At 56.5% G+C, this 23,562-nt stretch overlaps 1 protein-coding gene and 1 long non-coding RNA gene across 3 annotated transcripts in view; one reads left to right on the top strand and one right to left on the bottom strand.

Annotated features, from left to right (window-relative positions):
• NTN1 (netrin 1) overlaps positions 1-23,562 on the top strand; it is a 115,985-nt gene that overhangs the window by 74,626 nt on the left and 17,797 nt on the right. The window contains exons 3-4 of the mRNA XM_074607370.1: positions 838-987; positions 4,253-4,306. Of these exons, the coding sequence (XP_074463471.1) occupies positions 838-987; positions 4,253-4,306 (204 nt within the window). The remainder of the gene's footprint in view (positions 1-837; positions 988-4,252; positions 4,307-23,562) is intronic.
• LOC141751087 (uncharacterized) lies at positions 17,211-22,686 on the bottom strand. Of its 2 annotated transcripts, none has more exons than XR_012589860.1 (3): positions 22,578-22,686; positions 21,858-22,031; positions 17,211-20,077 (listed from the first exon to the last, which is right to left on the bottom strand). It is a non-coding gene; the product is annotated as an uncharacterized LOC141751087 (long non-coding RNA). The 2 variants fall into 2 exon arrangements; XR_012589859.1 differs by having other exon boundaries at positions 22,380-22,668.

Below are 23,562 nucleotides of genomic sequence, written 5' to 3' on the forward strand. Positions count from 1 at the left end.
GCCGGGAACAGCAGGTCCTCCAGCGCCTGCATCCCACAAGGGCATTTCCTTCCTGCGCCCGCGGTGCCAGCTGCCAGGGATGCCGCTCAGCGGGGAAGGGCTGGAGCGAAAGCCCTGAAAGGAGGGTGTTGGGGTTGTGTTTGGTTTGTGGGTTTGTTTTTTTTTTTTCCTGTAGTGCACGTGAAATGAATTCCCAACGTCTCTGAAAGCAATTGCTTCCTGCCTGAAAGGGTGATGAAATGCTCCTTGATGTTTTTTTACCTCTTCCTTACAGCCCCCCCCCGCTGCTCCAAGGAGGGTTGAGGCCGGCTGGGGTGGGGGCAGCGGGTGCTGCAGCTCCCGGAGTCTCTCCGGCGGCGCTGCCTTTCCTGCTCCCCTCCGCTTCAAATCCTGCCAAACCCTTCCTTGACCGCAGCGTCTGTGGGGTGAGGTGGTTGCAGTGCCCGAGGGGTGGGTGTCCTCGGGCAGGGTCTCGGACACCCCGCGCTGCCTCCCTGGCTCTGCAGAGCAAAGAGAACTCATCACCCTGGGCGGGGGGGGATGTCCTGGCTGAGCTTCCATCCCCACAGCGGGACCGGCTGTGGCTGGGCCATCCCCTTTCCGCTGCTATCCCCTCTGCACCCAAGCGACGGCCGTGTCCACCCCCTCTGCCACCTCTGTTTCAGGTCAGTGTGGCCGCTGGCTGGACAGGACGTTTGCCGGAGGTCCAGCTGCCGAGAAGGTGGAGCCGTGCCGCGAGAGTGCAGGCAGCTCACCCCGCTCCCCGCCGATGCCAAAACATCGCTTGCGCCTGCTCCCCTCTCTCCCTGACCTTCTTCTTATGTGTTCCCCCCACAGAGTGCGATTGCCATCCCGTGGGCGCCGCCGGCCAAACCTGTAACCAAACCACAGGCCAATGTCCCTGTAAAGACGGCGTCACCGGCATCACGTGCAATCGATGCGCCAAAGGCTACCAGCAAAGTCGGTCTCCCATTGCCCCCTGCATAAGTAGGTGGATCGCTCTTTTGATGTCTGTAGATTAGAGATATTAACCTTTATAAACCCCTAGGAGCTGCTGCTCAGTTTGGGCGGCTACTAACCCCACTGCATACATGCCAACGGGCAGTGCTCGGGCGCCGGAGCTGCCTGGGTGCCCCTGCCGGCCGTGGTGCCGGCAGTAGGACACATACTCCAAAATTCACCCCTAGCTTCCTCATCTGCTGTGTTGGGTAGGTTGTGTGAGTGCATCTACAGCCCAATTTGTGGGTAATTGGATTTTGGTCCAAAGAGCCAAGGTGCCGCAAGAGCACATTTGCTTTGGGGTACCACATCACAGAACCACAGACTGGCCGGGGTTGGAAGGGACCTCTGGAGATCACCCAGTCCAACCCCCTGCCAGAGCAGGTTCATCAGGTCTGGATGCTGAAGCAAATCAATACAAATAGAATTTTTCTCTCCAAAATCAGGCTGTGCTGCTCTGGCACGGGGCTCAAATCAGAGGTTTGATGGAGGAACAGTAACTCCATCACGGTAACGCAGCCAATAGCACCTGCATTGCTAAAGGGGATCTTACGCTCACACAACCCACCATGGGCTGGGTTACCCCTTTGCTTCCTTGGGTTTGCGTTTTAGTTTGCCTTCCCAAGGCTGCCCTCATCCTCTGCTCTTAAAACAACAGCAGCAGGAACCAGGTACAGCTCCCGGAGTCTCTCCCGTGCAGGATTTCCTCTGCAAACATCCCCGTCCCCGCTCCATCCCTGCTGAGCACCCGCTGCCCTTCGGCTTCCCTCCGCCACCTGCTGGGTTGGCTGCTCTTGGCTCATTCAGCAGCTCCTGCACCTTGCGAGAGACATCTCTGCCCGCCTTAACGAAACGAAGCATCAAAATTAGGGTGGCTGGGCCGGGCTGGGAAAGAGGGGCTGCTCCCCCGGAGTCTGGCTCCCTGTAGCTAAAAGGAGCAGGAAAAAAAAAAAAAAAAAAAAAACCAAAACAATGGGAAAAGAAAAGTGAAGGTTGAAAGAATCAAGTCTTTGTCAGGAACCCACAGTCTGCTCCTGCACTGGTCCCTCGCAGCATCTGCCTCTCAGGATGGCCATTGCCACATTACGTGTCAGATACCCTTTCTCCACCTTCTCCTGCTGAAGAAAACACATACATTCCAGGGTGGTTTTTGGTCACTTGAGATTCATTCTTCCCCGTGTCGCAATGGGACGGCAAGAGCTCAAACCAGATGCTTGTTTCCCCAAGATGCTACAGTCATGGCTCCGGTATGCTTTGCAGCAAGTATGCGCAAAGGTTTATCATTAATCATTCCCCAGGGCCGTGGTAAATCAGAGGGTAAATTGTTCCTTGCATCACCTCCCTTGGGATTCGTTGCACTAAATAAAGACAGACAGAGAATTTCAAAACGATCCAAGCAGGCGTTTGGAGCCGGGCTGTGCTCAGGGCTGCCCGCTGGCGTGGGCCTGGCAGGGCTGTCCTGCCCTGTTCCAGCGCCCGCGAGAGCCCCTCACTTCTGAGCCACAGCAGAACACCCTTTCCAAGGGGTCGCAGCTTCGGGTTGAAACTTTTTTTTCAAGTAACGCTCTGGCCTGGCTACCAAGGCGCCGTGCAGTTGTAGGGAGTTTGATCTTGCACGTACGATGCTAAAGCCGTTAAAGCGAGGACGTGAGCAACTCACAATTCTCTCATCCTCGAAAAACCCCAAACCAGCACGTTTTCGTCCTTGTAAAACGCCAGTCAGCATATCCTACGCGTAGGGGGGATGCAGTTCACGCGTATTTTGTACACGCGTAGTGGCGGGCACCTGCTCTCCGTCCCGACCCGCCCTGCTCTCCCACCTAGTGCTGGAGGGCGCGGGTACGGGGCTGGCCACCGCGTCTGCGAGAGCACAGTTACTCTCTGATTTACCACTGCTTGTATTTTCTTTGTCTCAAAGACTTAGAGCCATGTAAAAATCACCTCGTGGGGAATGAACAAGACTGGGCTGTGTCTGCACAGCAGCCCACGCCGGCAGGCATGCGCACCCATCCAGCCGGCCTGGCGACGGCTGTGCTGGATGTTCATGTGCTGCCTGATCATCCACTGTGTGTTTCACACGGGTTTGTGCCTCTGTTTGATTGCATGAGGGTGAAGGACTCAAAAAGCCACCTAACGCTAACTGGGTTGCACCCCTACGAACTGCCGCCACTGCAACGCAGACCCCATCAAACCCTGCCTCCCTAGCCGGGCAGGTTCCCGAGAGCAAAAGCAGAAGGAGGCAGATGCTGACCCCTGGCTCATGCCTAAATTCTACTTTCAAAATGGCCTGGTTAGGTGTATTCCCCTGCCAGGATTCCCAAGGATGCACAGAAATTGCGGCACGGCGCCCCAAATGCGCCAAAGATGTCAGTAGTGAGAGCTGTGTATGTGCACCGGGGAAAAGAGATCGTCTTGTCAAAGTCGGGATCATATAATGTGCTCCACCTGCAATCCAGCTTTTTCCTCATCCACAAACACGGTCAGACTTGGGCACGAAGATCCAGAACGCGATGTGGTTTCAGCTATGCGTACAAAGCCGGCCCCAAATCAAACCCGGGGACCTTTGCACTGGCACCACATATGTTTGCATTTCCTTTAAATGCGGGAGGCAACACTTGCGTCCCAGCAGACAGACGCTGTACCTGGCTCCTGTCTCACACAAGAGGAGTGGGGTGGAGGTAGCGCTGCCTCGGACGTGGATGGAGGTTGGGAGAGTTGGGCAATCCAGGGACAGGGAGAGGCAGCAGGGTTCCCATTGCCCGCCGGCACCGCAGCACCCTGCCTGGCTTCTACCCTCTCCGAGCCCCTGCAAAAGCATCCCCCACCCTGGGCTACAAACTGAGACCAAAAATCGCAGCGGGCTGTGTCTGGGCACCATCGCGATTGCTGGCTGTGGCACCCTATCGATCACCTGGCTGGCCGTAGCCTGTTGGCTGGAGCAACTTGGTATCACCAAGCCGTGCTGATGCTGCTCTTTTTAGCCACAAGCCAAAAATTTTTGGTTTAAAAAAACCCCTTTCCCACAGCCTCCTGGGAGGCCCAGTTCCCCAGAGGGTATGGTCCTGGTGTGCTGGTTTCTGGGGCTCTTGCAAGGCTCCGTGCTGGAGGGCATGGCTGGGAAACAGCCCTTGCTGGTAGACATGGTTGGGAAGGGACAATGTAACGTGTGGAGGGGCCAGGCTCTTTGGGATCGGGAATAATGCCTCCTTTTATCTCCTCTTCTTTCCTGCTCTCTTTTCACCGTCCTGTGCAGAGATCCCCGCCGCTCCCCCCACCACCGCCGCCAGCAGCACGGAAGAGCCTGCAGGTACGTTGTCTCTTCTTTCAAAGCATCTTGATGGTAAATGTCATTCGAGCAATTGCCTGCTTAAGATAAAAAAAAATGCATTCAATTAATACATTAATTCTGTTGCCTGTACTGGGGCAAATGGATTCTTTTTATGCCCAAAATGTCTGAGAGTTTGAACCAAGTGTGCAGCATCCCTAGAGACGGGTGTTTCTAGGAGCACATGGGAGTGTAGGGAAGATGCAGAAAGATTTTTTCACAGAGGTGCTAAATCTATGAGTGCAGAGCGGTTACCCAAAGGAGAGCAAAGTTTGATGGAACCAAGGTAAGGACTCAAGACCACCACTGGTTGATTATTAAAGTTTAGTGGTTTCCTACTGCAGTAGAAGAGCCCAAAGAGGGTAAAAGAACAGCCCAACTGGGTTTTTTTCTGGCGGAGGAGGACTGGAGAACCAAAAATCCCCCAAAAAGAGAACAAAACACCTAAATGTTGCTTACTGCTGTTTATGAGTATTTCCTTTCGTTTGCCTAGATCCGTGTATTTCTTGTGCTGAGCAATGTTAGGTGCTGATGTGACCTGTGTACGTTAACATCAGCGTGTCTCATGTCTGGCTCTGCGGGTCCTTGGGGTGGGACACGGCTGTGGGTAGTGGCATTGTGGGTAGTGGCATTGGAGAAGCATGGATTTGATAGATGGACCACTCGGTGGATAAGGAACTGGCTGGATGGCTGCACTCAAAGGGTTGCAGTCAACGGCTCAATGTCCACATGGAAACCGGTGATGAGTGGTGTTCCTCAGGGGTCAGCACAGGGACCAGTGCTGTTTAACGTCTTTGTTGGTGACATGGACAGCGAGATCGAGTGCACCCTCAGCAAGTTTGCCGATGACACCAAGCTGTGTGGCACAATTGACATGCTGGAGGGAAGGGATGCCATCCAGAGGGACCTGGACAGGCTGGAGAGGTGGGCCCATGCGAACCTCATGAAGTTCAACCAGGCCAAGTGCAAGGTCCTGCACCTGGGGCATGGCAATCCCAGGCACAAATAGAGGCTGGGCAGAGAGTGGATGGAGAGCAGCCCTGAGGAGAAGGACTTGGGGGTGCTGGTGGACGAGAAGCTCAACACGAGCAGGCAATGCACGCTGGCAGCCCAGAAGGCCAACCGCATGCTGGGCTGCAGCAAAAGCAGCGTGGCCAGCAGGGCGAGGGAGGGGATTCTGCCCCTCTGCTCTGCTCTGGGGAGACCCCACCTGGAGCACTGTGTCCAGCTCTGGAGCCCTCAGCACAAGAAGGACATGGACCTGTTGGAGCGGGGCCAGAGGAGGCCCCGGAGATGCTGGGAGGGCTGGAGCCCCTCTGCTGTGAGGACGGGCTGAGAGAGCTGGGGGGGTTCAGCCTGGAGAAGAGAAGGGTTCAGCCTGGAGAAGAGAAGGCTCCAGGGAGACCTTAGAGCCCCTTCCAGTCCCTAAAGGGGGCCCACAGGAAGGATGGGGAGGGACTCTGGATCAGGGAGCGTTATGATAGGACACGGGGTAACGGCCTCAAGTTGAGAGAGGGTAGATTTAGATTGGATATCAGGAAAAAATTCTTTACTGTGAGGGTGGTGAGCCCCTGGCCCAGGTTGCCTGGAGAAGCTGTGGCTGCCCCATCCCTGGAGGGGTTCAAGGCCAGGCTGGATGAGGCTTTGAGAGACCTGGTCTGGTTGGAGGTGTCCCTGCCCAGGGCAGGGGGGTTGGAATGAGATGATCTTTAAAGTCCCTTCCAACCCAAACCATTCTGTGATTCTGTGTGATTCTGTGATTGCTGGGGACAGTTGTGCTCACAGGTGTCTCAAGGCCGGTGATTGTAAGAGCCGGGGAAGCATCTCAGCTTGGGGCAGGAGCTCCTGCAGCTGCGGGTCCTGCAGTAAAAGGTCCTGCAGTAGCGGCTGCAGCCTAGGGACAGTGGCGAGTCCCCGATGGGCTTGGATCTCCACATCTATGCAAGCTGCAATAGAGACGATCGTCCTGAGAAAGCTTTGCCGCATCACGCTGCCTGTGTCCTCCCCTTGTCCTTGGCCAAATCCAACCCGTGCCGTGCCGAGCCAGGGCTCAACGCGTCTCTTTGCACACCCCATCTCTCCACCACCACAACCCCACCGACACCCACCGTCCTCCCCTCCTGATTTACACCCCCAGGTGGATCGATACCCGCCCCCTTCATGTCACCAAGGGACTTTCCTGTCCCCAGCTCCCTCAGGGTCAGATGGGTCTGAGCAGAGGGTGACAGCAGGAGCCGGAGGGCCCTGGGAAATGGTGACTTGTCCCATCCCGCTGCCTGCGGATTCCCAGGGTGTTTGAACAGCACCGCAGCTGTGATGGACACGGAGTGTAAAGGCTGTTTACTTTTGTCTCACCAGGGTAGGAGGGTTCATAAATTAAGGATTTTCTACTAAAAGTGATGGACGTCACCTCAAATTGAACCCTGAGCCACGGCTCGCCCCCTGGCAGGGCTTTTCGCCCAGGCTGTGGGTGTTGCTGTGTGCTCAGGAGCTCGTCCCGGGATGGGAAACCCAGGGAGCAAAGGGGCAAGGTCTTTATTCCTAGTGTCATGGGAAGGTGAAGCCCAGGGCTTTCTGGGGGACTGATTTAAAAGACAAGTTCTGCCACCTGCAAACACAGTAAGAGCAGCTCAGTGGTTTAGTGTCTTTTCTTAGGCTGGCATGAGCAAGGAATATCTTGCAGCCTCGGGTTTGTGCTTGTTGCTTCACGTGTGCTTCTTAAAGTGTCTCCGCTGACCTGCAGGGCTGAGAGGAGCGCGAGGAGACACCAAAACCTGCCCCATCCAGCACGCTGCCAGCTCAGGTGCTGGTGATCAGCCCTCTTGCTGCTTTGCCTTATAAATTAGGTGCCGAGATGAAATGTGCACACATTTGGTGAGTCCAGCACAATGAAGAATCGGGCTGTGAGGAACAGGGACCGTCCCACCTAACCCAAAGCCAAGCAGGGGCAGGGCTTCTCTTCCTTAGAACGCTGTTTCCTGACAATGCCAGCCCCTGTTACCTGCTTCCCTCAGGAGAAATCTTCTTCCCCAACTCCTCAGGAGCTTAATTACATGCCACAGTGCATCTCACCATCTTCTTTCAGCCACAGAGAGCTCCTCCCCAAAGCTCCCATTAAAATCTTGTCCTGGCTGCAAGGGGACTCAGTGGGGGGATGTCCCCACCTTGGCCAAGCCCCTGGCACTGGCAAGTACACCCCGAGTCTTCTCAGGAGCGAGATGAGAGCTGGCAGCTCCTGCAGCCTCTGCAACTCCTTCATTTATCCCGACACCACAGTTTGGTGCCATGTTGTAGGTACACAAAGGTGCTGGATGCGTGGGGCAGAGCGGGCTGCCCTCTCCCCACCTCCTTCCGTGGGAGGTAAATTTATGTCTCCAACTCCCTGTTTCACTCCTTGCCATTAAAGAAGCCCAGGGTCTATCCGAGACTTTTAGATGCTTGAGGGAGGCTTTTCCCCATCCACAGGGACTGTGCTGCTGATACATGGAACATTTATGGGCAGATAGAGCACATCAGCTAGAGGTTTAAGGATCAGTGAGACCTCCAGAAAACCATGCCCACTGCGCTGCTGAGCGCACATGGCAGGAGAAGCCCAGTCCCAACCGGTCCCCTCTGCAGCAGAGCAGGATCTGAAGGGTTTACCTGGATCCTGCTGGGGCGAGCTCTGCTCCATGGTGCCGTCTCGTTAAAGTGAGCATCTTCACCTGCCAGATTTACTGACTGATCTTTGGGGATGGGGCTTTGGGTACTTGGCATCACAGTTTCCAAACTGAGCGTGCTTGAGGGGGCAGCCGAGCACTACTCAGCCCTTGGAGCCCTGCAGGGCAGTGCCTTCATCCTTAGGTAATAATAAACCCAAGCATTGCTTAAGTATAGAACCACAGAGTCATAGGATGCGTTGGGTTGGAAGGGACCTCTCAAGGCCATCTAGTCCAACCCCCTGCAGTCAGCAGGGACATCTTCAACTGGATCAGGTTGCTCAGAGCCTCATGCAGCCTGGCCTTGAATGTCTCCAGGGATGGGGCCTCCACCCCCTCTCTGGGCAACCTGGGCCAGTGTCTCACCACCCTCAGTGGAAAGAACTTCTGCCTAACGTCTGATCTAAACCTGCCCTGCTCTAGTTTAAACCGTTGCCCCTCGTCCTGTCGCTACATGCCCTTGCAAACAGCCCCTCCCCAGCTTTCCTGTAGGCCCCCTTCAGGGACTGGAAGGGGCTCTAAGGTCTCCCTGGAGCCTTCTCTTCTCCAGGCTGAATATAAAAGCTCAACAGACTAAATACCAGATTTCTCACAGGTTCCTGCTATTTAGCAGGAACTTGCGGACTGAATGTTCTCTCTCATGGCTTGGGAACACTGAGATTTTTTGCTCCACACCAGGATCTCTCTGTTCCTCCCCCCACAGCCTCCCAAACCCGCTCTGTTCCCAGCCTGCAGCAGGGATGGCAGAGCAGATCTTTTGTAGCACAATGCCACCAGGTTTATCACAGGATCTGCCAACAAATGTGGATGTTTCACAGCCAAGGAGATGCAGAGATCATAGAATCATAGAATCATTTTGGTTGGAAGAGACCTTTAAGATCGTTAAGTCCAACCGTTAACCCGCACTGCCAAGTCCACCACTAACCCATGTCCCTCAGGTCCACGTCTGCCCGGCTTTTCAATACCTGCAGGGATGGTGACTCCACTTCCCTGGGTAGCCTGTCCCAATGCTTAAAACCCTTTTGGTGAAGGAATTTCTCCTAATTTCCATCCTAAACCTCCCCTGGCGCAACTTGAGGCCGTTTCCTCTTGTCCCATCGCCTGTTCCTTGGGAGAAGAGACCGACCCCCCCTGGCTACACCCTCCTTTCAGGGAGCTGCAGAGAGCGAGAAGGTCTCCCCTCAGCCTCCTCTTCTCCAGGCTGAACACCCCCAGCTCCCTCAGCCGCTCCTCACCAGACTTGTGCTCCAGAGCCCTCACCAGCTCCGTCGCCCTTCTCTGGACACGCTCCAGCCCCTCAGTGTCTTTCTTATAGTGATGGGCCCAAAACTGGACACAGCACTCGAGGTGGGGCCTCACCAGTGCCCAGTACAGAAGGATGATCACTGTCCCAGTCCTGCTGGCCACGTGTGAGATGGCTTCTCACAGCCCTTTCTGCAAGGAGCTTGGTTCCTGAGAGAAAGGGCTGCATGTGGAGCTACAGCGTCTCTGTGCTGGGGTTTCCTCACACCGTCACTGACCCCGGGAGCAGAATCAACCCTGGCACTCACACCGGGGACCTCCCAGCAAGAACCTTGGTGGAATCTCCTTTCCTTGGGCTCCTTCTTGCCAGGGGTCAGGGCACATCCCACCCAGCGCAGCTGCCCCAGCCCTTTCCGAAGGCAGGAACCCGGCTCGTGCCATCCCCTCCCCTGCTCGAGGTCAGGGGAGCGTTTGTGAGTGGGTAAAAGATTGCTTTGCCCCATCATCATGGTGGGAAGCATCCCTTGGGTCAGCTTTGCATGCAGTTTGCCCGCCTAAGCTGCCTACCAGCCTTGGCAAGAGGTGACACTTGAGCAGCGTCCCTCAGTTTGAGCTGGCCACAGGGATCTCTCAATGCTCTTTTGCTGCTGTTAGGAGCTTGTTTGTCTGGGCACATACCTATTCCCGAGTCCAAAGGAGCCTTTTTGAGGACATTCTCTATTATTCACAGTCTTTTCCCTGCCAGTCCCCATGTCCTCTTGCATCTTCCCAGAGCATGACCATGAGAGGGGCTGAATGCAAGCGAGGGCTCGGAGCAAGCAGCATTCATCCATCAGCCAACATCTCGCATGAAAGGAAAGAGCTGCTGAAGCCCCAGCCCTGCTGCCCCCACTCTTCAGGGGTGAGGGCTGGTTTGGGGGTGACACGTCTCCCACCAGCGTGCTCCACGCGGGCACCAGCACAGCCGGGGAAACGGCTCCTTTCTGCAAACTCCCTGCACCGTTCTGGGCAAATGCCAACTGGGGCAGCTGCATTTGTCCATCCCAAACTCCACGTGCCACTTCGATTGGCCACAGCCCTCGTCAGCGCCCGCCCGGAGCTGATGTGCTCTGGCAGTGTGACCCGTGGCAGCCCCGGGCTGCGAGTCACAGCCACCAGCTCAGTGCCAGGCACTGTGCCGGCTACGCTGAGGCCAGTGCTGGGCTATTTGCCCCCACGGCCCCTCGGCTGGCCAGCGAGCAGGATCAGGGTGAGCAGAGCAAAAGCATAGAGCCTGCACAGGACCCTTGGGCAGGACAAGGGGGTGTGCAGCCTATTTTAGGCACCCAACGTGGACGCTTTGGTGAAGAGCATGTCCCTGTGCAGCTGGCGGGGAGAGCAAAGTGCTGCTCCCTGCCACCCCTGTGTCTGCCTGGGTGCTGATAGGGATGGTTGTCGGGATCAGAGGTGCGTCGGTCAGGACATGCCCCTCCTTTGACCAAGGATTTGGGTAGGTGCCTGCAACACTTCCCAGCCTTGCTACGAAGGGACCATCTCACCCTGGCGCTGCTGGCAAGGTTGCAGCCTCCATTCCCAAGCCCTTGCAGATCCTGGCAGCAAACAGCCCCGGCGGGGAAGGAGTGAGTCCCATAACTCTGCATCCTCGTCGTGGAGAGGAGGGTTATTTAGGGATCTGCCCAACCCCAACCGCATTTGCATAAAGCCTGTAACTGAGAACGTCTCAGCAGGGTTAGAGACCTCCCTTCTGCAAAGGGATGCCTCGCTGGAGGCTGGGAGAGGGTTATCCGTGGGCTGGGAGGGAGCTGGGCGTTCTGACAGCCTGCGAGCCATGAGAAATGACCTGCCAGCGTCTCTTGGACCCCTGCGTCGCTGGAGGGGCAGATCTCCCTGCTCCTGCCCGGAGGGGTGACTGGGGACCAATCCATCTCACCAGGAGCTGCTCGCACCCCTCTCCATGAAAGCCCAGCGGAGGCTGAGCCAAGCTGAGCAATCTGATGGGCCTGGCAGCCGATCATAATTCTTCTCCCAGTGATTTTTATTGGACTTTTTAAGCACTGTTTTGTCCAGGGAGCTTGAACCCTCTATATTTCATCCCTTCCCCTTGGCGGGGACCGTCAAGCGGTCCCAAGTCTCAGCATCGCTCAGCTCCCACCATCCCTCTGAAGCATCCCATCCAAAATTCATGGTGTTTTCTTGGCAAACCCTTAAATCGGCGTGTCTGCAAGCCAGAGCTTCCCTGATATGGGAGCAAAAGGGTTATAGAGATGGAGAAAGGAATTAGTGGGAGACTTTGGGTGCAGCCAGTTCTGGGAGAGACGTTGCTTTATTTCCTCTGCTCGTAGCTACGCAGGACAGAAAGCGCCTTCCTCGCCAAGAGCCGTGTTAGTGTCACCACCACTCTCAGTCAACGAGGGGTAAATTTCCAAAGAGCGTGGGCCAAAGCTGGCCTTGGTACAATGTCGACCTTGGCATGGGGAGGGGGGGGCCCTGCCTGGCTCCGCTTAGCTCGCGGAGGTCCGAATCAATTTGGGGCAGTGGTCCAAAATTGAATTGTTTAGACGAAATGCATTCATGCTTTCCCGTGCCGGGAGATTGGAGGATGAGGAGGGGGTGCTCCTCATTTTCATGGCCAGGCGAGGAAAGCTCTTGCTACCACCCCATCCTTTCCCGGTCCCGTTTAGAGATGCAGAAGAGGCCACAGGGAAAGGGCAAAAAAAAACCCATAACAGCGGGGGGAAAAGGTTTACAAACCTGCCAGTCAGTCATTGTCTTATCTGAATCGAATCCAGATTGGCTTGGAAATGATTATCTTAGGTGGATGATTTCAGCTGGGAGGCTTAAATAAAAACAGGTGACTGGATTGATACGACTTTGCATGGTTTTCCCGCTGGCTTCCGCAGTTTCAAACCCAGATCTGGACTTTCCAAAAGTTGTTTGGGTTCAAGGTGTTGCCTGGGCCCTTTTGTTCCCGGCTGCTGAGGAAGAGGCTGCATGTAAGCGCAGGAAAGGGAAAAAAACCTCCACTCTTAGCAATCCCTGGGGCTCCCTCGGGTGTGCCGGGGCCCGAAGCAGCTTTCCCAGAGTGCAGAGTCAACCCAGAGGTGGATGCATGCCGCGGTATGCGAGGATGAGTAATACCTTCCAGAAGCGGCTCGGAGAAGGGAGATGGGCAGTCAGGTCTCTGCTCTGGAACAATCTGGAATAGTCTCAAGGAAAAAAAAAAAAAAAAAAAAAAAACCCCGAAACAAAACAACACAACACAAACCAAAAAAACCACCAAAACCCAGTCCTGTGGGCTGTCTGAGGCTTTCAAGACTGTTTCTGCTTCTGTGTCTCACTTGGAAAAAACACACGCAAAGGTTATGGCTTCAGTCCGGGAAAATAGAAACTTTGTAGGAAATAGTAGAAAACATTCACTTGAAAACATTCGTTCCCCGGGGACAGAGCTCTCCATCCACCTTGCGTGGCCAGGTGGCCCCGGTGCCATCGCAGTGCCGAGCCCCCACCGCCGTGCCACACGTCGTCGGGAGCGTTTGGGACAATTCACTGCCCCCATGGCACCCACTCCCTCCCTGTGCACCACCGTGTACAAGCACACGCTCACCCCATGGAAACCTCCCCCTGCAGCTCCGTGGTGCTCTCTGAGCCTCCCGCCACCCCATACCCATGTCCCAAATTTAGGACACCTCTGATGCCTTCCCATCCCATCCCCTGGCAGGGCTGGAGGCTAGGCATCCTTCCCAGGCTGCAGCTGACTGTTCGCAGTAGTATAGGCTTGGGCTTTGGGGTGAAATTTCCAAATTTTAGCCAGAATCCTCCACCAAGAGCCAGGAATGGGGAAAATCCGCCTCTCGGATGGCTTGGTGCTCCTGTCCCACCACCATTTGTTGGTTCTCAGAGTAGTCCTGCCCTAAAACAGGGTTGTTTATCCTTTTGCCTGAAGGACAAAGGCTTTCATTTTTGCCTGCCCATGCCTAGAAGAAACGGGGTGATGCAAGGCCACCCTTGGAGAGTCCCTGGCTCCCAGGTACAGCCCTGGGGCAATCACAGGGGTGTGCAGCAGAAGCAGGGCTGGTCCGTCCCACCGCAGAAGGACAACATGCAGATCTCACAGGGCGGCTCAAAGCCACCCTCATAGGTGGGCATGGAGGAAAAGGGACCTGCGGCGTCCCTCAGGTTTGCTGCCACTGGCATTCACACCACCCCAGCAAAACCTCACCAGATGCTGTTAGAAGATGAGTTAAATCACTTTCTCCCACCACAGGTACAGGAGCTGTGCTGGAATTCCATGGCTCGGGCAGCTGGGAGCCACGTCCTTATTTCCAGCCTCCCGGCCAGCTTGTACCTGTGCATCCCTGTGGGAATGTGGTCTTTTTGGCTCCACATGTCCGCTCCCAAGCAGAGGCTGTGGGCCACTGTTCCCCCTGCTCACGGTCACATAAACGCTGTGATCGTCACAGCCGCAACAGCTTCAAGGGAAAAGTGACATTAGGAAAGGATTAAATGTACCGTAGCTCCTTTTAATGAGCTGCAGCAGCTGGAAACAAGGAGTCAACGTCATGTGAGCCGCCAGCTGCCTCCACAACATCTGCGAGGGGTGCGACGCTTGTTTGGATAATGACAGCGTGGGGACGGGCCGCTGGCATTGCGCAGCATCTCCGGTCGGGACGGGACACGGGGCTGCTCCCGGACCCTTTCCCGAACGCTTATCTAAACCACTGGACCAGCTCCAGCCCTGGGTGAAGTCAGTGGCAAATCTCTCCCCGGCGTCAGACCTGCAGGGGCAAATGCAATGGGTGCTGATGGCTTGGCCAGTGAGAACCTGGCTCATCAGGCTGTGCTTGGGCTCGGGCATGTGACCATGGCTCGTGGGCGGGCTCTTGGAGGGCTGGAGGAAGCAAATCCCACCCCACGCTGAAGTTCTTGTCTTCCCTCCTTCCCAGAGCACTGAGCAAGCAGGGAGGGAAGGGAGCAGCTTTGCACCTGGTTTGCGTCATGGTCGATGTTGGGTTGAACCGTCGTTGGAGGGTGGAACCTGCCCGTGGTGTCTTGCCAATGTAGACTTGGCAGCTGTGTCAGAGGGGCACGGGAAATGTCCCTTGAAACCCCATCACCCCCTGACTCCTATGGCCCTGGCCACCCTTGGGGTGATGATTGGGTCAGAGTCTTCCCCCTGTGCCATGGTTTCATCTTGGAGGTGGTCCCAAACCAACGCTGCCAACACACGTTGGACTTTGCAACCCTCCCAAATCTCAGGTTGTGCCCCAAGCACAGTCACCCCAGCAGGTCCAGGTCGCTGCTAGGCTGGGCTGGCTGGCTGGCTGGCTGGCTACGAGCCTCAGCTGCTGGGCATGGCACAGCCACCCAAGCTCCTCCAGCCGTGCGCCCCAGGGCGCTGCAGTGCCACGGGCACCCTGCCCGGCGGAGGGAGGGATGCTCTCCACCGAGCAGAGGGAGCACAGGCTCCTGCGGGAGACTGATCCTTGGGCAGATCTCCTTTATCAGAGGCAAACTGAAAAAAAAAAAAATACACCAAAAAACCCAACTTACTTAGCACCTTGTAAATTTAACGCAAAAGGGACTATCAAGAGACATTATATTGACGTTATGTATTGAGAAGGAAAAGCCTGAGGAGGTGTCTGGTTTCAAACTAGATTTGCCTCCAGACAACAAAGGAAATCACAAAGTTGTAACCCTGCAGAATTGCAAGCCGTGTACCAGCTAGCCTTAGGCATTTTGGGATTTGAAGTAGCGGCATGTCTTGGTAATCACCCGGCACTGATATTCAATGAAAAGGCCCGTGTGCGTGTGTGTGTTTGCGCACTCATGTTAGTACTCGCACATCTGGAGGGGATCGAGAGATCCCCAGAGAGGTCCGAAGGGCTGCCGGCCGGGCTGGGGAGGAGCTGCCAGGCTGTCGGGTGAGGATGCTCCCTGAGCCGGGGACGGGGCATGGCCAGGCAGAACTTTGCACTGATGGAGAGAAAAATCCCAGCTCGTCGCTTCGAGGAAGCGCTAACAGTGAGCCTGAGCTCTGTGGAGAGCCAGGAGCATCCCGCAGGCTGGGAATAAAGGACTCCACAGCTGCCTGCTGTACAATCAGGAGGCGAAATTCTCAATTCAGTCAACTCAGTATAAATCTGGGCTCGGTCTGGGGGTCTTCAGCTTTGTACCCATCCAAACAAGTAATTAATTCAGCCCTACATGGGTATTCTCTTGCTTGTCTCAGGCTGTAAGCAAGGTGATGGATTGACTGTGTGATTGATTGACTGATTGATCGGTCGCAGCATCCAGCTCCCTCCTGAAAAGAGGTTTCTCATGGTGATCCCCAGTGAATGGCCATGAGCACAATAGGGTGAGGGGCTTCCAGGGAGGGAAATTCTAGTCACTTCAAAATATTTCAGAAAGTCTGGGGGAAAAAGAAACAACACCAAAAAAATAAATCACAAAACTTCTGCTGAAATGCAGATAAGCTTCACGCGCAACTGCATCATGCTCTTATAATACCATCACAGGGCTTCCTGCATCCCTTCATCCCTGTATCCCTCATTCCCCACATCCCTATATCCCTCCACCCCTGCACCCCTCTGTCCCTGCATCCCTCCATTCCTTCATCCCTCTTTCCCTCCATCCCCACCTCCCTGCATTCCTCTGTCCCCACATCCCTTCATCCCTGCGTCCCTCCATCCCCACATCCCCAGCTCTGGGACGCTGCCACCTCAAGGACCGTCCTTCTGACACTGGGAGGACCTGGGTGCCCACGAGCCCTGGGCAAAACAGCCAAGTCACAAGCTTCAGGGCAAGGACTTGCAAGCCCAGCATCACTGTCAAACCCATCTTAAAAAGAAAAAAAAAAAATTATGAATTTGAAGTGAAATGAATTGATTTTCTCCCCTTCCTGGGACATTTCCAGATGCTCCTTCCCCTTGGCAAAACAAAGCGCTTGCCCCCAGCCCCAGCTCTCCGTTGCCATGTTTCCCCGGGAGCGGAAAGTCTGATCTGCCCCGGCTCTGGTTACATCCTGCCCCCGCGTCCCGCACAGCGCCCGCTCGGCCGGGGAGCTGCTGTCAGGCCGGGAATTTATAGGGTGACCAACGCTCCCGAAGACAGATGGTTTCCTATTAACGTATTTAATCATGTCGACTGCGGCTCTCGGCAGGGCTGTGTCCCCGGGGGCACTGGGAGCGGCAACCCTGGAGTTCGTCAGCGGTCGGAGGCTGGGGACACGTTTGCAGCGGGGAAGCGCCGGCTGGGGATGAAGAGCTGTCAGGGCAGGCACCCCGCGTCCCCCACGTCTCCGGGGGCTTGGCGCTGGGTTTGCTCCTGTGGGGAGCGGGTAGGAAACGTGCTGCCAGCCCCGGCTGCTCCTGGGAGCAGGGCGAGGAGGGTGAAGGGTGGACATGCCATAAATCTCCTGGGTTCCTGCGGTGTTTTCCAGTGCTTTAGTGTCTGGCACAGCTGGGCCGTCCCCATTTTGTCACCAGTGGCCATAGCCTGCCTGCTCGCTCCCTGTATATCAGGGAAAAAGTGGGATGCTCATGAGGCTGTGAGGTCTCAAGACACCAAAAATGGCTCATGCCCATTCCCTCCCATCCCAAAACTGGCAGCAGGCAGCTAGAAAAGCAGGGGACACTCTCACCCCCACCCGCAGTGGGGCTCGGGGGGTGTCTGGGGGTGGCAGAAGCCAGGGGTCCCAGGGCTGGACCGAACGAGTCACGTTGTGCCCCAGCAGCATCTAAACGGTGCCTGGACCCAGCTGCCGGGATGCTGCAGTGGGTCACAGCTCAAAACGGGGTGGCGGAGCATGACCGTCCCAGGCAAGGGCAGCTCCCGGAGGTGATGGGCCACCCTGGCCGCATCCTGCGGGGGGCTGGTGGTCCTGCCGGAGGGGCTGATGCCAGCTGCCCCTCTCCCCGAGCCCTGCTGGATGCTGGGGAGGCGGGAAGGGGACTGTGGGCTCCTGCGAAGCGCCGGCCCCACTGCTTTCCACCCGCTGCAGGCGAGAGGCTTTAATCTAATTACATGCTTTATTTGCGCCAATTTGTTTTTCAATCAATCTTGTTCAGCCAGAAGAAAGGAGGCTACTGCGGGCTCATTTGCACCTTCTTGTTCCAAGGGAGAGGTTAATGGCAGTTATCCTCGCTGGAGGTGCCTGCAGGGCTGCGGACCCGGCTCCCCCTTTGCGGGGGGCTGCTGGCCTGCTGCACGGGTGGGTTTCAACCATCTTTTCCCCCAGCACCGTGCAACAAGTCCCCAGTTCAGGCACAGAACAGCCTGGTCGCTGCCTGAGGATGTCTTCGACACACGCTGTTTGGTGAGGACCGGCGAGGTGCTGGCGGCCCAGGGTGCAGCGTGGGGCAGGCAGAGCTGCAGGCAGGGGTCAGGATATTCCTGCCAGGTGGTTCCAGGGGTTTCAGTGAGGTCCCAAGGAATTATTAGGGTCTACAGAGCACCAAAAACAACGAAAAAAAGTGAAAATAAGTCACCGCGCTTTTGCTGCCCAGACGGGCTGGCGCAGCTCCCTGTCGCAGCGGCTGTGCGCGTTATGGGGCAGGGCTGTCCCCAGTGCCCCATGCACACACGTGCCGGTGCACAGCGCTCCTGAGACTGCTCCAGAGAGCAGACCTTCTGGTCTGGTGCCTGGGCAGGTGCCTCTGCCTTTACACGTGGAGCAGAGCGGCCACAGACCCTCTCCGTGGCTGCCCCAGGAGCTGATGGAGCTGGGTCTCCGCTGATGGGACAAATCCCTGCCAGGTCCTGTTCCCAGGGCACACTGTGGGGACTGCTGCTCCAAGGACAGGTTTGGAGGTGACCCAGGACAGAAAAAGTCACACGGCCATGTGGTTCAATGCAAGCACATGCCAGGGTCTTGCTTTGCACAGACCCTCTGGGAGCAGACCCAGGCCCTCGGCACCCCCGTCCACAGGCTGCGAAGGGGACTGTTCCAAGCCTGGGGGACCGTTTCGCAGATCACACAACACGCGCAGCTTGAGCAGCCCAGTCCCAACTCAGCCCAGGTCCGAGGCTTGCAAGTTATGAGCCTCCCCAAAGCAGTTGCCAGCCATGCCGGAGAGATGGCCGGGGCCACCCAGCCAGAGGCACCAGCTGTCCTGCAGCCAGCCCCAAAAAGAAGAGCGCTCATTTGCGTGTTATATTTGCAAAGGGCATCACGGACAATAGCTGGGTCATTGCCAGGTGGGGGGGAAGAAGAGCCAACTTAGTCATAACAGACTCCCCTGCTCCGGTCAGCCGCCAGAGCCGGGAAGGGAAGGTGCTGGGTGGGCAGGAGGAGCGATCCCGCTGCTAAAGCGAATAACCTGGGAGGCATTCTCTGCCTTAAATTTGGTCTTATATTAAAGAAGCCTGCTCCGAGACAAAGACTCCCACTGGAGTCCAGCCCAAATTAAATTACAGCATCAGTCCCTCGCAGTCAATGTGTGCTCTGCAAGCCAGATACACTGCAGCCCCTGCCGTTCATCCCACCGGGAGAAGCCCATCCCTGCTCCCTGTGCAAGGAGAGGACTATTCCAGAGCATCCCCTCCCGTGGGATGTGTGGTCAGCGAAAGCCAGGAGCTAGAAGCTCGGAGCAAGCATATTTGGCCAGCAGAGCTGGCACTCTCCGAAATGAGTCTAACAGCCATTCGCTGAGACTGATGGAGATGTTAAAATAATTCTTTGGGACAGAAGCAAGGGGCAGCTTCAGTGCTATGGGAAGCAAAACAGGATTTCATGGTCATCTGGGGGAATATCCAGAAGTCCAAGAGCCAAAGGGATCGCTGTCGTAACCGCTATGGGCCAACCCTGGCACAGGGACATCATCTCCTGTCCTGCTGCTGGGCAGTGGTGGATACATTTTGTCCCCTGTGTCACCTGGGAGCATGGCTTCCAGCTGCCTTTGGGATGCTTTGAGATGGCTCACGGAAGCGTTTTCATGCCCAGTTTGGGCACATCAAGCTGAGCCCATGCTCAGCCACAGAGCGGAGACGCGATGTTTCCATCCCTGCCCTCCCCAAAGGCTGGCTCCCCTTCTGCTCCATGTGCTTTTCCTCTGTGCTCCCAACCCAACCACGAGCTGAAGATGTCGAGTTGCTGCCCATAAAGGGGGGTTGGAGATTTATTTCTGCAGCCCGAACAGTTTGGAGGAGTGTGCAGCCCCATGGGGATGGGGCAGCATGGAGCTCCGCGGGCCCGTGGAGCTGTAGGCTGATGCACATGTCGTCCTGTTCAGGGCTACAGGCTGTGGCTGTTCTTCGGGGCACCTGGAATAGTTCTGTAGTTGCTGGATGGGCTCAGGAAACATCGCGATGCAGACAGGACCCACCCTGGGGCTTCGCTTGAGAGCACCGTTGGCTCAGCGGCGAGGTCTGGGCATGGACCACGGCTGGGAGCTGGGACTCCTCGACTCCCATCGAAGGGAGGGTTCACTTGGGTCCGTCTTCAGCATTGCTGTGATACAAGTGATATGACAGAAATGCAGCAGCAAGACATTCTCCTTCCTCCCTGCGGGCGCTCGTGTGGGTTTTGCGGTGCCAAGCGGAAAGTCATATCCCTCAGGTGGGGGCAAAGCCCCCCCGGTACTTTGGGAGCTGTTAGAAAGCCAGAAGAAGCAGCAACGCAAGTGCTGGAGCGCAGGTTCGGGGCCTTTCCAAGCACAGATTTGCTTGAAGCTGGTGGGGACCTGGATGCTGTTCTGTTTCCCCACGGTCATCACTGCTCACAGCCCCATCCGCGCCGGCGGCTCATGCCCCGGCTCCCTGCAGGGATGCCACTGCCCGCGAGCAGCGCCCGATGGAGGATTTCTGAGCGATAATGCTGGGGAGGAAGGGAAAAAAGGAAAGGAGGTGAAAGCTGGTCCTCGCCATGGTCAGGAGAGGAAATCAAACCATCCCCACTGATCTGAACTGGTGAGCACTGGGGGTATCTAGGACCCCAAGACAGACCCCCGTTCCCATTTCTCAGCCCCGCTCCCTCCAGCGATGGGCTCAGGGATTTAAGGATTTGACATTTGGACCTGCACCTTCATTTTGCGGCTCGGGCCGGTTGCACATCCCACCCGCTGCGAAGGGGAGATGGGGACCCCCGGACCCCCGCCTGCAGAGCCCCAGCAAGAAGCGCAGCCCCTCGGGAGCACGCGGGCAAACACCTCAGCCTGCTGGAATGCTGAGGCCAAGCTGTCCCGGCTGGGTCTCCCCTTCTAAACCACGACACCTCCGCTTTGGATGTCGGCCCACAAAGGTATTTAGGGCCCTACCTGGGGGAAATCAATAGGAATTTAGCTGCATAAATTGGGATTAGAAATCTGAATCCCCTCGGGGATCTAAGCCTTATATCTGCGTTTCGAGTTAGGTACCCAGGCCAAGAAATGTGGCTTTAATCGTTCTATCATGTCAGAATCAAGGGGCCTTTAATTTCCGTTACCGACATGTGGCTTTCGCAGGGGCTTAAAGCTCATTTCGGAACTGCAAGCGCAGCAAGAGGCGGTTTCGCACAGCGTCTTCTCGGGAAGACGGGCTCAGCACCCCAAGCTCCGGCTGCCGGCACCTCCGTCCTCCCAAACCCCGAAAGCATCGGCGCCCCGACAGGAGCAGGGTGCATGAGCAAAGCCGGGGGGTGACCAGGGCCCCGGCTTCCCACAGCTTTCAATCTCATGCTAGCAGCCCCAGCCCTGCTCAAACCACCCCCCAAAATGAAGACATTCTTTAAAAAAAAAAAAAAAAAGGCAATTTTTGCAAAAAAAAAAAAAAAAAAAGGCAAAACAAAGAAGGTGTTTAGCTGTGAAAACTCTTTGCTCAGCCAGAGAATTAGTTATATCAAGGGGATGGGCTGAGCTGCAAAGCTGCCGAATGCTACGCTGACACATTTTACTAAGCTGCGATGGACACAAAACAGCCGCCCGCCACCTGCTCCCAGCCCTCTGCGAGCGAGGAGCGCCAACCGCCTCTTCCCGGCTCCCCTCCCGCTCGGCTCAGCCGGGAAACGCCAAAAGTTTCTGCTTTCCCACAGGGAAGCGGCCAGTGGTTCCCGGCCCGCGGGACCCAGCCGGGAGGTGTAGGATGTTCCCCCCCCTGCCCCCCCAACCCGTCGGGTCGTGGCGCGTAAGGATGCGGTGATGAAAAAAAAGCCAACCCTAGGGTCTGGTTGTGCTTTTGGGTTTGAGTCTCTGAAATGGGGATTTGCAGTGAAATATTTGTGCAGCTGAGCAAACTCGGGGAGGGAAGCGCCGGGAGCGGGGGGAGGAGGGTGTTGGGATATCACCACTCCATCGCTCCCACACCACGGTGCTGTAGCCAGGGCTGTCGGAGTCCTTCAGAAGGGAGGTGGCCAGGCCAAATGCAGGCTAGGAGGGACTGGGAGAGGTTTCGGGATCTGGGGAGGGCAGGCAGGCGGAGAGGGCAGGTCTGCCCAGAAGAGGAGCAGGGCAGGACAGCACCAGGGTGAGGACCAACCCTGGTTCTGCACCAGGGGACACCTGCGTCCAACCGGATGGGGCAGAGAGCTGGGGCTGACCCCATGCACCAGTCCTGTAGGACACCAAGTGGTGTCCACACCATCATGCCTGTAGGACCTGGGTGGACAAGACCTGGACACTTACCACCCCATGCTTCAGGCACCAAGGTGTTCCCCATCCCAAAGGGGGCTTCACTTTCTTCAGGCAGCCTCCTTTTCTTCTCAGCCTGGCCTTTACGTCACACTCTGGCATTGCCTTCCAAAAGCAGGTTACCCCGGGCTGATCCTCCGCAACCTCCCGGAGATGGGCGAGAGGGACCTACAGCCAGGACAAACAGCACGTGCCTTAGGACTTCATAGGTTTATAGAATCACAGAGTGGTTCGGGTGGGAAGGGACCTTGAAGCCCACCCAGTGCCACCCCCTGTCCTGGGCAGGGACACCTCCCACCAGCCCAGCTCCAACCTGGCCTTGAACCCCTCCAGGGATGGGGCAGCCACAGCTTCTCTGGGAGCTCAGGGGACAAACTCCGCAGGAGTCTCACATCACGCGTGTGTTTCCCGTACACACGCAGGAGTCACTGGAACAGCATTTAGAGCACTCCAGGCTCCAGATCAATCCTCTCCTCCCACCCCTTCCCCAGCCTTTGAGCTTGGCTCTGCTCTCACCTTCAATCAGGGGACCGGCAGCTCAGCAAACCTTCCCCCAGAGCCTGAACTGCCAAAATGTCACTCGAGGGACAAGAGCAGGGTCTTTTCCAGGAGTTAAGCAGCATTGAAATAACTCCCTGTAGCATCCCCTCCGTGCACTTTCCCTACGCAAGCAGCAATCTTGCAGCATCGCCCCACACGCGTAGTGCTGCTTACCAGCAAACACAAACTCAGCACTGCGCTCCGAGAAATTGCATTTGCCCTCCCAAAGAGGCCCCAGAGGACCTCCAAGTCACCCAGGAGGCAGGAGAGGTCTCCACGTAGGAGACAAAGGAAATGAACTGGGGCAAATCCCCCACCCATGTAAATCAACCCTGGCATCTGGTGATTTACACTGATTTACACCAGCTGCCTCTGGCTGCATCAAGTTCAATTCGAACCAGCTGAGGCTCTGGCACAGCCCGTGGGGTTGGGAGAAAAAGAAAGAGAAAGGGAAGGCGGAACAAGGGTTGTGTCAGTAAAAGCAGGGCTGGAGCTGCGTGTCTTGAGCTCCAAGCCCCATTCCAGGTTTGCAGCCTGGGAGCGAGGGAGGCTGCGGGGATGGGGTGCTGTCCTGCAGGGGCAGCGGGGTGGTGTCCCATCACCCCACGGCCTCCCCGGCTGGGGAACGGTGCTGGGGTGGGCTTCTAGCAGGTCTGTAATCTCAGGCAGAGTAGAAATATCACGGCGGCAGTGTGAGGATTGGGCAGCTCAGGTGCGTGCATGAGCCGTCAATGTGCCCTTGCAGCCCAGAAGGCCAACCGCATCCTGGGCCGCATCAAAAGAACTGTGGCCAGCAGGGCAAGGGGGGGGATTCTGCCCCTCTGCTCCGCTCTGGGGAGACCCCACCTGGAGCACTGTGTCCAGCTCTGGAGCCCTCAGCACAAGAAGGACACGGAGCTGTTGGAGCGGGGCCAGAGGAGGCCCTGGAGATGCTGGGAGGGCTGGAGCCCCTCTGCTGTGAGGACAGGCTGAGAGAGCTGGGGGGGTTCAGCCTGGAGAAGAGAAGGCTCCGGGGAGACCTTCCAGTCCCTAAAGGGGGCTTACAAGAAGGATGGGGAGGGAGCGATCAGGGAGTGTAATGATAGGACGAGGGGTAACGGTGTCAAACTGAAGGAGGGGAGATTTAGATCAGATATTAGGAAGAAATTTTTCACTCCGA

Source organism: Larus michahellis, chromosome 14 (genome assembly GCF_964199755.1).
Source record: "Larus michahellis chromosome 14, bLarMic1.1, whole genome shotgun sequence".
Lineage (NCBI taxonomy): Eukaryota > Metazoa > Chordata > Aves > Charadriiformes > Laridae > Larus > Larus michahellis.